The sequence below is a fragment of the Scardinius erythrophthalmus genome (genome assembly GCF_964197995.2).
Source record: "Scardinius erythrophthalmus genome assembly, chromosome: 19".
NCBI lineage: Eukaryota > Metazoa > Chordata > Actinopteri > Cypriniformes > Leuciscidae > Scardinius > Scardinius erythrophthalmus.
Window position 1 is genome coordinate 13590082 of NC_138239.1, and position 13737 is coordinate 13603818.

Here is a 13737-nt window from a genome sequence, read left to right on the forward strand (position 1 = left end):
TTCAGCATATGCTGCACCGTGCAGGTCTTTTCTCTGCTCCACTTCACCTCTGCATCCTCTCCACATACAGCTCCAGATGGCCTTCTGCCCCCCAGGCTGGCAGCTGCCACCCCCACCTCGCTGCAGGTGTCCTGGGCTGCTCCAGTGCGCCACAACGCTCCCGGACCCCTGCGCTATCGGCTCCAGATGAGAACTTCAGCTTACCCACAACTTCACCAGTAAGCTCAGCTCAACAAAGCAATCAAGACCTTTTACTGTGTACACATTTACTTTTCTACACTAGTGCAATCATCAGTGAACAATAGTACATTCTGTGCTAAAAATACAAAATGATCTAAGACGGTGGATCTGGAGACATGCAGGATACATTTGATCGAAAGAGAAGAAAGCAGCAGTTAGTTTGTTGTAGAGCAGATGTACAGGAATATCAAATAATAGGCCTAGACCAGGGCTGTCCTTATGAAAAAAAGAAAGAAACAAATGTTTTATCTAATATATATGCATTACATGCTCCCTGACAACAAATTGCAATTTAATCAGAAATAGGGGAATTCTCAATCTGTTGTAATAAATAAATGACTAGGCGCATGTATTATATATCACCCTCATTTCCTGGGATTCTTTTGAAATGTATTTCATTGTTCATGTGATTTATTTATTATACTCCATGGTAAATTTGATCGTGAAGCTCTGTGGAAGTTGACGCTTCTTTAAAACCAGCAAAGATTTGTTCCAATCAGCAAGACTTGTAAGCTATTTAATGCAGCGTGACTATATCTATTTTCATTTCATTTCAATAAAAATATCAGCTTGTATTTTCTCCAGAATTATGACATATTCTAACCATAGAAGTTGATGCGCACATTCAATCCTAAGATTACGTTTGATTTTTATTTGCTAACTAATCATTGGAAAATATATTTTAAGCATTTTAAAGGACCTATTAAGTCAGTATTGGAATTGCAGTCTTTATGGAGAAAACAGGCTAAATATTGCTTATACAGCGTTTTTTTTTTTTTTTTTTTTTTTTATAAATCAGATGCCCTCTAGAATGGGAATAAAGTATGAAATATTTTTTATTATTAAACTTTTATTTATCAAGGACCCATTAAATTGGTCAACAGTGACATTAAAGACATTTATAATGTTACAAAATATTTCTTTTGAACTTTGTGTTCATCAAAGAATGCTGACAAAAATCATAGATCACGGTTTCTATAAAAATATTAAGCAACACAATAGTTTTCAACACTGATAATAATAAGAAATGTTCCTTGAGCAGCAGCAAATCAGCGTTCGAATAATTTCTGAAAGATCATGTGGAATAATGATGCTGAAAATTCAGCTTTGCCATCATGGGGAAAATGTACATTTTAAAATATATTAAAATAGAAAACAGTTATTATAAATTGTAATATAATTTCACAATATTTTCCAGTATTTTTTATCAAATGGATGCAGCCTTGGTGAGCGTAAGAGACTGTGATATGTCCTGCACAAATTTTCTATTGCAATAGGAAATATGTCAATGAAAGTCAAAGAAAATGAAGATTCCAGAATGCAAACCCCTCTACTGGATGTCAACTAATCATTTTTTGCCATGTAACGCTGTTAAGTTTAGAGTAACGCGTTTCCGCATGTACATTTATTTCTGTCTTCAGGTTAATGGACAATGAGACCACCGTCTTTAGTCACATGGTGAAGGAGCTGGAACCCTTTACAGAGTATCATTTCAGACTGCTGGTGTCCAACAGCCACGGAGAAACCAGCAGCCCATGGGTCTCTCTTTTTACTGCGCAAGACAGTGAGTTCCACAACTGACACACACACACACAATGTTCACAAACACAACAGAAAATCATTAAGCACACAAAGAGTGTGTTGTGTTTAACCACATGTCAGGCGGTTCCTCTGTGACGCTTGTCCAACAGAAAAGAGCAGGTGTTGAGAGAGAGAGGGCCAGTGGGCAGAGATCTCTAGTTAAAGGTACGCCTCTTTCACATGACCTTGCCGGTGTCATTTTGGACTGATTACTGTAATAGAATCATATTAAGGATCATAACAGACACTCTCTGCTAAGTTATAAATTAATTATACTTCAGCCTATTAGCACATACATTATAATTACTGAGCCAGTATTTGCATACACTCAGATTGCACTGTATTATGGACCATCACCTCTTCATTATCATGCTTAGAGAAACCCCCCCCCCCCCCCTCCCCACAATGCCCTGCAGCACTTCACAACTTCTGCTTTTGGGAAGAGTTTTCCCTCCATCTGAGGGCAGAACTACGTGAGCTGAGTAACATTCACAGCCTCATTGAGACTTTTTGTTCAGTATCTTGTCTTGGATTCTGCTTTGGTCTACTTGTGTTGCACCATGTGGCTGTATACTTGATCTTGCACTTTGCAATTAGCATTCTTTATGGATGCTTAGCATAACTTTCATAGGTTGCATCGTTCTCAAAGAGGATGTCATAAATTGCCATGCCTTGAATATACTGCATCAGATACGTTGTTGACCACTCAAGAATATGTGTAGTAGTTTAAACTGGGTTTAATGAAAACAGCTTTTGGTTGGATGGATGGATCAACTCTTTTTTATATTGTTTTTATGCTTTGATTATGTGGCTTTGGATAAAAAAAAGATTGTGTAAGGATATCCTAATCTATGATATATGTGATCACTGTATAAAGTACTCTAAAGTGTCAGTGTGACAGTGATATCAGTGAGAAATATACATATATTTGCCATCTGTTTTTAGTTAAAGGGGTCATGATGTGATTTCTTGTTTTCCTTTTTCTTTAGTGTGTTATTTAGCTGTTAGTGCAAATATAAGATCTGCTGAGTTACAAAGCTCAAAGTGTCAAACCAAAAGAGATATTCTTTATAAAAGAGTTTCATAAACCACCCAAATTTATACGCAAAAAAAGAAGGCGTAACTTTTATTCTCGCTGTACTATTGTTGCTGCTGGCGCCGCCATGGCTTGGAGACGCTGTGTTTTTCACTGCGAAAGCCAAATAACTTAGTTTGGCCTTCCAAAAGAGGACACAATTAAAAAACAGTAGGGTAATTCCATCTTTGCAAGTACATTCTGTTGCTTCTGACTCACGGACACAGCCTGTAAGTATGTTTTCATATTTTAAGAACTTGCTACTGACTATTCAAATGCGAGTTTTGAGCAGTATAGAGTAACGCTTGTATGTCGTCTCTACGATCTCAAATGCAGACATGGTTTTATGTTTACATAGTGTTCTCTCCCCTGTAGCGACTCTACGCGTAAAAAGACAGTAAAGTCATTATAATCAGTAATTATGTCCCTAATGAAATAAACCTTACCAATCTGATACGATCTGGTCCAGTCGCGCTGGCAAAAGTGAAAATGACAGTTTTACACGCTTAAGGTTTTTGGGCCAATCACAATGCACTGGATTGCTGACCAATCAGAGCACACCGTGCTTTTTAGAACGATGAGCTTTGAAAGAATCTACGCGTTTCAGAAAGGCGGGGCATAGAGGAGCAACAATAATGTACAGTATGTGTCAAATAATTACTTTTTTTAACCTAAAACCGCGTAAACACATTGCATTAAACCAAACACACAAAATGATGTTCTTTTTAGAACCATAATATGACCCCTTTAAAACTCAATATATGTTGGATTGTTCTTGGTCCTAAAAATATTTAGACATTTAAGTAAATGAAGAGTTCAGATGCAAAAGCCTCTAAGTGCCATCTGAAATTTTCTTCTAGAATGATCATTTATATCAAGCTTGTATATTTAAATTCAGTAATTTCACTTAAATGGCAATGAAAATTACCTATTAATTGTCATTTAAGTGAAATTACTAAACTTAAATATACGAGCTTGATAAAAATGATCATTCTATAAGAAAATTTCAGATGGCACTTAGAAACTTTTGCATCTGAACTCTTCAAATATATTTCATATATTATTTTATTAAATAATAAATAATAAATAAATAAATAAATATATAACTATAGTATTTAATGGCTGTAGTATATACACCTATAATATTTAAATAAAAGTATTTGAGATTTTTAAGTTAGTTACTTTGGAGCATTTAAGTAATTGAAAATCATTTTTAAATGTAACTTAAAAACCCCAGTATGTAAATATTTGTGCAAACATGTATTTAAATTAATTTTATTCAAATATGTATTTATTATAATTTAATAAATATTATGAACACATTTAAATACATATATTTATTCAATATATTTTCTTAAAATATCAATATGCAATACTTTTTAGGGCAGCGATGTTTGTTGATACAGTATTCACGTATAAAACAGAAATTGGAAACATGAAGGCTAAATGTGTAGTTAGTACTTTATTTTGTTGGACATTGCAATACTGAAACACATTTATGTATATACTCTTCCATATTCCAAACCTGCGATGACCCAGCATGCACCATATTAGCAGCTCTTCTAAAAGTCACCCTAATCCCAAGTAAGCGACATGTCAAATCCTGATCAGCGTGCTATATAAATCAAAACCATCCTCCTCCTCACTTTCCATCTGCATGTATCTGGCAGCAGAAATGAGCCCTTCACTCTAGCTCTATTTACTCATCTCTTTCTTTGAGGCAGGGGTGATGACTTTGAGAACAGGTGGGCATTACTAAGAAGGAGAGAAATGATTGTTATTGTTAAAGAGAAAAGCCCTTTATTTCTTTTCCGAAATGAGCTGTGAAGAGCCTCGATGCGGCATATTCGGCTCTCTGCGGCAGGATTATGGGGAAAGCGCGAGTTTTAGTGGCTCCTGGCACTGCTAATAAACACTCTCACACATATCATCAGCCGCCCCATCAACATGAAATAGTACCCGGCAAAGCCGCACTAAATTAACAGTAGGAAAGAATGAGGAGATTCTTCAAAATAATGTGTCCGGCCGCATGATAAAGGAAGAGGAGAGGATGGGCAAGGTGAAATAGGAGGAGAGAAACGTATGTCATATTTTCTTTAGCTTTTTCTTCTTTGATAGGGTCCCAGTCGGCCCGCACATCTTCATCTCTAATTTAGAAATCCCCTCTAGAGGGATTTCTCCACTTCTGTGTGAAATGTTCACAGCAGCACTATAGCCTGTGTGCATGAGCTGCCCTATATAAGATCACAAACAGTGTCTCATTAATACATTTAAATATTTGAATTATCTTTTGCCATCTTATTTGGATTTAACATTGATGTTCTGTTACCACAGCTTTGGTTGTTTTTAGTATAAAAGTAAATAACTGTAATAGTTCTATGGGTTGCACAGAATAGTCAACTTATGGCGCAACAGGATAAGAAATCTTTGTCCACTTTTACGCTCCGTTTCCAACAGCTAAAATGACAAATGAATGCATCACGTGCAGATCGCACGCACAGAAATATGAAGTAGCGCAGAAATGTATTGTCAACACTCTTCTGGGATTTAAATAGGTAAATATATATTTGTCGTGCTCGTCACAAGAAGTTGTTATCGCATTCAGTTATCGCATTCACATCTGTCATTCTGACTGTCATCTGACAAACTGAGTTCCGGTTCAGTAATATTCAACTCAACTCTTTTCAGACTACTTTTTGGGGATTTCTAGGCATTGTTTTTCATGCTGCGTTTTTGTTCATGTTGATTTCTCACATCTTGTGTGCTTTTTCTGGGCGAGTTGGAGTGAACTGCGGCACTGATAGTCTCATGAACGCACACGTTGTGAAACCAAGGTTAGGATTTTTGTAAAATAATTACTGCCGGGCAGCGATTAATCGCGAGGGAATTTTATTTATTTATTTTTTTTTTTTTTGTGGTCCAAAATAGAAAGAATGGCATACTGCATTAGAACAACACCAGAGTAAGTAAATTATGACTTAATTTTCATTTTAGGGTGAACCATCCCTTTAATGATAATGCCAAATTTTATCCGGTATATTATAAGTTTCTGGTTTGTCGAGTGCATGAGCCTTACTGATGGAGCTGTGGGAACTCTTAGGTCTGTCTGTTTTGGTCTTTTTGTGCTGCAGTATGTCAGAAAACTACTAGAAATCTCCTTAGTGAAGATGTATGAGCATTTTAAGTATTCAAAAGGCCCTCATTCCTCTCCTTTTTATCATTCCATTAAGATTTTATAACCATCTTTTTAATGTAATTCCATCCATGAATTTTTACCCCTTTGACTTGACAGGCGGTTCTGTGAACATAAACTTTGGCATGTAGAAGAGCTCTTTTCTCTGTCTTCTCTGCCTGTGCTAAAGCGCATGGGTTTGTGTGCATGGAATGACATATACATAAAAGGGTTTAGAGGGACAATTGTAGGGGACTTTTTTTCTATTAAATCTGATGTATTAAAAGTATATATACAGTCCAACTTTTAATTTATGTTCTTTCCCAAGATTTTAAGATATTTATTTCAGATTAACATCACTCTTTCTACAGTAATATGGGTCATTTTTTAAACAGTAATTAATGTGAGCACGGAAACCTTACACAGTATGTTTGAATTTCTTAAATTGGGTGACTTTACATAGAGTCATCCCCAACCTTTATTATTATTTCATCTTGATATTAATTTTCACCCCATGTGTAGTCATAAAATGTTGTGGGTAGAGCAACCACAGCTGTGCAGATCACCTTGAAATAAGTAACTTACTGTACAATAGTGTACACTTCATCAAGTTCAAAACTAAAAGAAATCTTTCAGAAAGAATTTTTGTCATTTTCCTTTCAATCTTCTTTTCGCTAAACAGCTTCTTGAAAGTAGCACACCGACATCCGTCCTAGTTGACATCAGCCACGCTAACCTTCAAAGCGATCATATTGTCACAAGGACCTCTGCAATGCTAAAAATAATCCTCTCTTTCCTTCACGTTCCCCGGTCCCCCCCTCCTTGCCTTGTCACTTGATTGTGTTATTATTATGCTAACCAAATCCTTATAAATGTGATTTAAGGCTTGGCGGCCCGCGCTCTTGTTTTCCCTTCTGCTGTAGCGATTTATAGTGGCCTAGGAAAGGCCTCTCTAAGTATTCCAAATGTCCTGAGATTACAGCTGTTGCCGATGCCTGATTGAGGCCGACTGCTGTTATTGCACTGTGTTCTTGCTTGTACCCTGAGAGCAGTAAAGCATCAATAAAATCAAAAGCACCTGCATCTTAAATGAAATTTCAATTGAAAAACTTAACAGCCCTTCAAATTGCGGAATTTAACGCAGACCAGTAAAGCTTAAATAACACTTTGCCTCTGCAGAGTGAAAGACCGGGCAGCTGAGCCGAGGAAGGAAGGAAGGAAGGCAGGCCGGGGGATGAAGTAAGGAGGGGTGGTTCACGTTCAAGGTGACTTGATTGTCTCATGTGGTAAAATTATTTACAATTAAGGAATTTCTCCTGAGAGCCACATTGGATTTGCCGGCGAGCACCTATGCGGGCGTTTTGCGGTGGCGGTGGCGGCGGCCGTGAGCTTTTTCAGTATTCATGGACGCTCCTGAACCTTTGTGGTAATTGAATCAGTTAGAGTGCTGAGTGGAGCAAGCATAAAAACCTGTTAACCCAAAGGTCAGATCTGTGCATTGTTTATTTATCAGGAGGGAAAGGGAGCGGAATCGGCAGGGCCCCTTCACAGACACAGTAAAAAATTACCCCCAAAAATAACAGCTACTAGATGAATGGAGAAATCCGGGCCGGAATCATAAGCAGCGGCCGGCTGTGTGAAGCGCAAATGGAGGAGGCTTGAGTTAGGGTTAGGAATGACTAATGGGAATTAAACCCTTTTATTTCTCGACATCATTTCGTGATCTGAGTTATTATGATAAAGCGGTTATATTTTTAAAAAGGTCAGTTTATTTAGATAATGCAGTGCATTTACTTGTACTACTTATTGAACACACTTGGGTTTATAAAACAGTAGTGAGACTATATCGTGCTGTTTATTTGCACCTACAAGATGTGCTTTTATACTGTCTGATTTGCATTTCTTCTTCTTATTATTATTATTTTTTTTTTTTTTCAAAATAGTTGTGATGTTTAGTATTTTTGTAGAAACAATGGATTTTTTTTTAGGATTCCTTGATGAATAGAAAGTTCAAAAGAACAGCACTTATTTTATAGCGTTATAAATGTCTTTACATCCTTGCTGAATAAAGGTATTAATTTCTTTCCAAAAAAAAACAAAAAAAAACAACTTTTAAACTGCAGTGTACACAAATGAGTCTAATTTACATCGCAGAGCTGTTTTAGTGCATTTTGCACCTGGTTAAGGGAATTGTTGGTGGTTAGTGAATTAGACGCAGGATTTTGCACTTAAATAACATTCAAAAGTAGTACAACTGTGAAGTGAATTTGCTCCATCTGTGTGCTTCCTCTCTGTCATGTCTCTTTATTTTTCATTATTAGTTTTTTTTTTTTAAGTCATTACCTTGATGCCTGTTGTGGTGGCCTCTTAGCTTTGGGGAGAGAAAGAGTACATGTAGCCAGTTACGTCTCCTCTATACATAGTGAGTCAGTTGGGAGGTGATGGTGATGGGAGGTGGAAAGTGGGCCATCTGTGGGGAGACATCAGCAGCTCAGCACGGCTGAGAGAGAGCCAGTCACCTTGATCCACACGCCCTTGCCGGTACGCCATTACCGTGCTACCGTGGGATGTAAATGGAGGAGGAAAACATTACCTTCAAATGAGCTTTCATAGGGCCCCAAATATCAATCAGACAGCCCAGGCTCCCGAGCAGACAGGAGACGCTTAAAATTCAACAAAACAACTTCACTTCAATTACCACATCTCATATATTCCCCCTGTAACTGCTTTCTTTTTACCAAATATTCGAACTCTTTTACTTATCATTCTTCAGTTTTTTTCTTTTTTTCTGGGATTTCTTAACAGTTCTGTCAGAAAAATGGTATAAGAAATTACTGTAATGTAAGTCTGCATCCATATATCGGGCCTCACAAAATGAGCACAAATAGTGCAATAAACCAATGTGACATTTTGGATCAGCATTATTCTGAAACCCAATAGCAATGCTCCACATAGCAAATAAAGACAAATCATCAAAATAGTATTTTCTCGATTTGCATTTCCTGAAGGAAATGCCAGTGCTTGCAAAGCAGCAAAAGAAGGTGTTCATGTAATCTTAGGTTTTATAGGCCTCAGTTGTGTTTAAATGAAATGCTGCATTTGCCATTGTCAAGATGCTTAGAATGCATCAGCACAAAAGAAGAAAGTTTTTTTTTTGTGTGTGTCTATACCAGGGGTAGGCAAGTTTGGTCCTAGAGAGCCGCTTTCCTGCAGAGTTTAGCATACATAGGTGAGTTTTTTTTTTTCAGGGTTGGGGCTAAACTCTGCAGGACGGCGGCTCTCTAGGACCAAACTTGCCTACAAACAAAACTTGCTTGCAAACTTGCCTGTTATATACAATGAAAGTCAGTGGGGTCCGATGTTGTTTAGACTCCAGCGTTCTTGAAAATAAAAAAGGTATAGAACATGAGGGTTAGTAAATGATGACAGAATTTCTATTTTTGGGTTGACTTTCCCTTTAGGGTTTTGGGTTTGCAAGTACTCTATACATCATGTCTTGTGAAGATTCCTTTAAAAATCAACTTATATTCTGTTTCATTGACATTAAGTTCAAAACAAAAGTGTTTTAGTCTGTTTCATACCAGTCATAGCTGAGGAGAGACTGGCACCAACCATCAGATATGAGAGAGGGATGGAGTGCATGAGGATGTCAGGGTTGGATGAAGGGGTGAGGCGAGGACTCAGTGATGCAGAGAGATGGGCTTTATCAATCATAAAATAAAACAAACCAAACAAAAACTACCCTGTAGGGGGAAAACAGACCGGCAATAGGACTGGCAAGGCAGGACAAGGTTTGGCAATGCAGGACATGAGGAGTACAACAGGAAACATAAGATGACAAACTAGCACAGAACTGAAAACACAAGGAGAATAAATGTGGAGCAAACAAGGCAGGTAAAGAGGGAGGACAGGTGGGACAAATGAACCAAAAATCAGATAACAAGATTGGTGGGGTTAAGACAATGGATAGTAGACAATCACACCAAACATGACAAAGACACGAGCACATGGCCAGCGAACACAATCAGAAGCTATGTGCTCAAACATAACAAGACACGAACACGCAGCTAATGAGAACACTCAAAAGCCATGTTCACACAAAACATGACAACATGAAAGCATGCAGCCACTGAAAAACACAAGCCGGATGCAACACAGAACACCACAACACACACAGACAGAAGAGCGTTCAGCCTGAGCAAACTCAAAACCGCACGCTCACAGAGCACATGGAGAATGAGGAAATGCTCATCCCATGGGCTCACAACAGAAGACAAACATACAGAGCATAAATGTCATAATCCCGACACAGAACCGAAACAAATCTAAACCAAAGTGCCGGGATCCGAACACCACACTCAGGTAGACAGATAGTGCGTGGAATCCGAGTGAAATCGTAACCGCACACTCACAACAACAAGACAGAAGGATTGTCAGAGCTCTGTCACCAAACCAAGAATAAACAGACCGAAGTGACAGAACCCTAACAGAGGATGTTGTCATGTGTGCGTGTGAATGTGTGATTATGAAAATGACCCGAGCTGTCCGGGCATGAAGATGCATGAACGATTTCTTGATGTTAGTGCTGCCATGGCAGCTGTTGTTGTAACCACTCAGAGAAATGACCAGGCAGGAAACTAAAGTGATTTCCTTCAATTCACTACAGACCCTTCAGAGGCTCGCCTCACACATGGCTGATATCCCTCAACCACAAAACCCCAACGAATAAATCCATAAATATAATTTCATATTTGCTTGTGATATGCAGCGACTGACTCCGTCCTCTTTGGCAAATGAGCTGATTTGCAAATCCCCTGTTCTACATTTTAATCCAGGGTATCAGGTTGCTCCAATCAGACGATGTCCTTGTGCTGTCAGTCTCAATGCTGCGCTGTCAGAGTGGAGCTGCTTCTCTCTAGATCATGGAGATCAACCAGACTCATCAGTCCTTTGGTTCAAATCATTTAAAGGCTAAATTAATTGCAATCTTATTAGTGAATATAATTCATAGATGGATATTACATACTCTATGATCTTTTCACTTTTATTTTGCCTCAACGTTTTTGGACTGTTGTAGCCATCAAAATGTAAAAAATCAAAAAATACAATTAAGTTTGTTAACTTTGTAAATTTGTCAGCTAAGTAAAGGCTCAAGAGAATTAACAGATCCCAGATTCTTGATTTTATTGCATTTTACAAAAAGAAAGTATCCATAAATAAAGGGGTTCGTATTACTTCAATACATACATTTTAGATCATGTTTAAAAAATAAGAAAAGTAATGATTTTTTTGTTATTTACTTCTACTTCCTGTGCATGTGTATTTTATTCAGATTGAATAGTTCTTATTACTGTCTTCTTTCTTCAGGACCTGGATCGGTTGACCCACCTGTACTTTCTGACATCCAGTCTAGAAGTGCTTCTGTCTCCTGGTCTCCTCCATCTCAGCCCAACGGCATCATCACCCATTATAATATCTACCAAAATCACCAGCTAACTGCTAGTGTGCCAGGGAACAGCACCAGCCACACTGTTTCTCAGCTTGCACCCTATCAGCAGTACACCATACAGGTGGAGGCCTGCACAGCAGCCGGCTGTGCTCAATCTGCTGAGTCCCACACCATACGCACCCCTCCAGCCCCTCCAGAAGATGTCCCAGCCCCGCAGCTTTACTCCGACACACCCACCTCGGTGGTCTTGTCTTGGACGCCACCACATCATGTCAACGGAGAGCTGGACGGCTACACCGTGGAGAGGAAAGCCACTGGCACACAGCAAATCTCTACTGTGGCCACCTTGCAGGCCAACCAGACTCTCACTTACCTAGACAGCTCGGCCGCGCTCAGCCCCTGGAGCTCTTACGAGTACCGCATTGTGGCACACACAAGGCTGGGTGGATCCAATAGCAGTGAGTGGAAGAAAGTGACCACCAGACCTTCGAGACCTGCAGGCCTGCAGCCGCCTCACGTGCTGGTTTTGGATCCAGCGTCAGTACAGGTATATAGAGAGTTTGTTTACGTTGTACTTAAGGGCTAAAATGGTTGAAAAGAATAAAAAGGTACAATGATAATTGTAATATTTAAAATATTAATAAAACAATCTCAAACTTGCTTAAAAATGTGCAGTTTGCATCAGTTTCACTCAGTCAGTGAATTGTTCAGAGCCGTTACTGAATTCACAACTGACTCACTTTTTTTATGCACAATTCGACATTCAATAATTTTGCATAAATGTTACAAATATTTTACAAAAATACTGATTATTGTGTAACATTTAACATTTAAGGTCCCATTACAAAGTTTCCAATTAGAAAATTGTTGAAACCATAATCAGCTAAATTTCCTTTCAAATTAATAATGTTTTTTTTTTACTGTCTATTCATTAAATAATTCTGAAAAGAAAAAATGTATGAAAGGAATAAATTACTATTAATATTTTAAAATATATTAAAGCACATTAAAGTAATAAAATTTCACAGTATTACTGGTTTTACTTTGATCAATTAAATGCAGCCTTGGTGAGCATAAGAGACTTCTTTCAACAACATTTTTTAAATCTTACCGACCACAAAACGGTAGTGTATCAAAAAATGAAATTTTTAATGCTTTTAAAGTTTAAAAGAACACAATCCAAACATGCTTATGAGAGTGTGCATATTTCTTTGTGTGTGAAGTGCATCTCAATCCTGTCCCACCCTCCTGTCGGCAGGCTGTAGTGCCTCATGCCGCCTTTTCACCAATGAGGTGCAAATGAGGCCTTTGCTGTGATTGTTAGTGAGAAGCTACTGTATTTCTTCCCATTAATGCCACACCTAGAGCATCCATCATTATTCCAATGACACTCTCATGGCATGAGAACATTGATACACATGGTTTCCAGGTCATTCCAGAGCTGATTACTAAGGAAGAGCCAATTAAGACTGTCAGATTATTGTTTGAACCCCTCATGAATGTGCCCTTGTTCACCTGACGTTTTAAATATTATTCTTGTTTATTTAGTGTCGGTAAGAAATGTAAAGCAAGCAAGACCTTATTAACACGTTGGCAAAGTAGATTTAAGTGTTTCAAAGCAAACTGAAACCCTCAGCGTAGACATCCCTGTAATTCAACAGACATGATACTCAAGAGGGCTAGGTAGCTTGCAGTCTTTTGGCTGGTTTACAAGTTGGATTTAAGGGGCGTTAATGTAACCAAACAAGCTTTGCAGCTTAGATCCTGCTGTGTGTAAATACACCCTCTCTTTCTCTTTGTTATTTGTTGTGTGCTAGTGCCAAGAAACATGGACAGAAATGCTTACCACTTCAAACAAAGGCAGCATTTGCATAAACTTGCTTGAATTATTCATTTTCCCCTAACCCCGGGTTTAGTGTATTGTAATACCATTATTATTTCATTAATTTGTTAACTGCTGCAATTGTGTGTAACTGGATGAGAACTCGTCTACATGTAAAAGCCAAAAAAACAACTGTTCGCATTAGCATATGCTATATTGAATTCCTGTTGAGATGCTAGCAGTCTCCGTGGTGCTCATGACAAACTCTGTGTTAGCAAGTGTTGATGAATTTATTTATTTATTTTTTACATTTTGTGTTGTGTGTTTTTTTAAATAATTACAAAAAAAATTGAGACTACTTCAAAATGAATACAGAGATACATAAAACTCTTTTAGCC

The 13737-nt window shown here is 38.1% G+C and overlaps 1 protein-coding gene across 1 annotated transcript in view; it reads left to right on the forward strand.

Moving 5' to 3' along the window:
• The window catches only part of ush2a (Usher syndrome 2A (autosomal recessive, mild)), a gene marked incomplete at both ends in the record, with an annotated part of 211764 nt that overhangs the window by 129622 nt on the left and 68405 nt on the right, over nt 1–13737 (forward strand). Inside the window, 3 exons of the mRNA XM_081394329.1 lie at nt 71–218; nt 1662–1804; nt 11436–12064. Of these exons, the coding sequence (XP_081250455.1) occupies nt 71–218; nt 1662–1804; nt 11436–12064 (920 nt within the window). The remainder of the gene's footprint in view (nt 1–70; nt 219–1661; nt 1805–11435; nt 12065–13737) is intronic.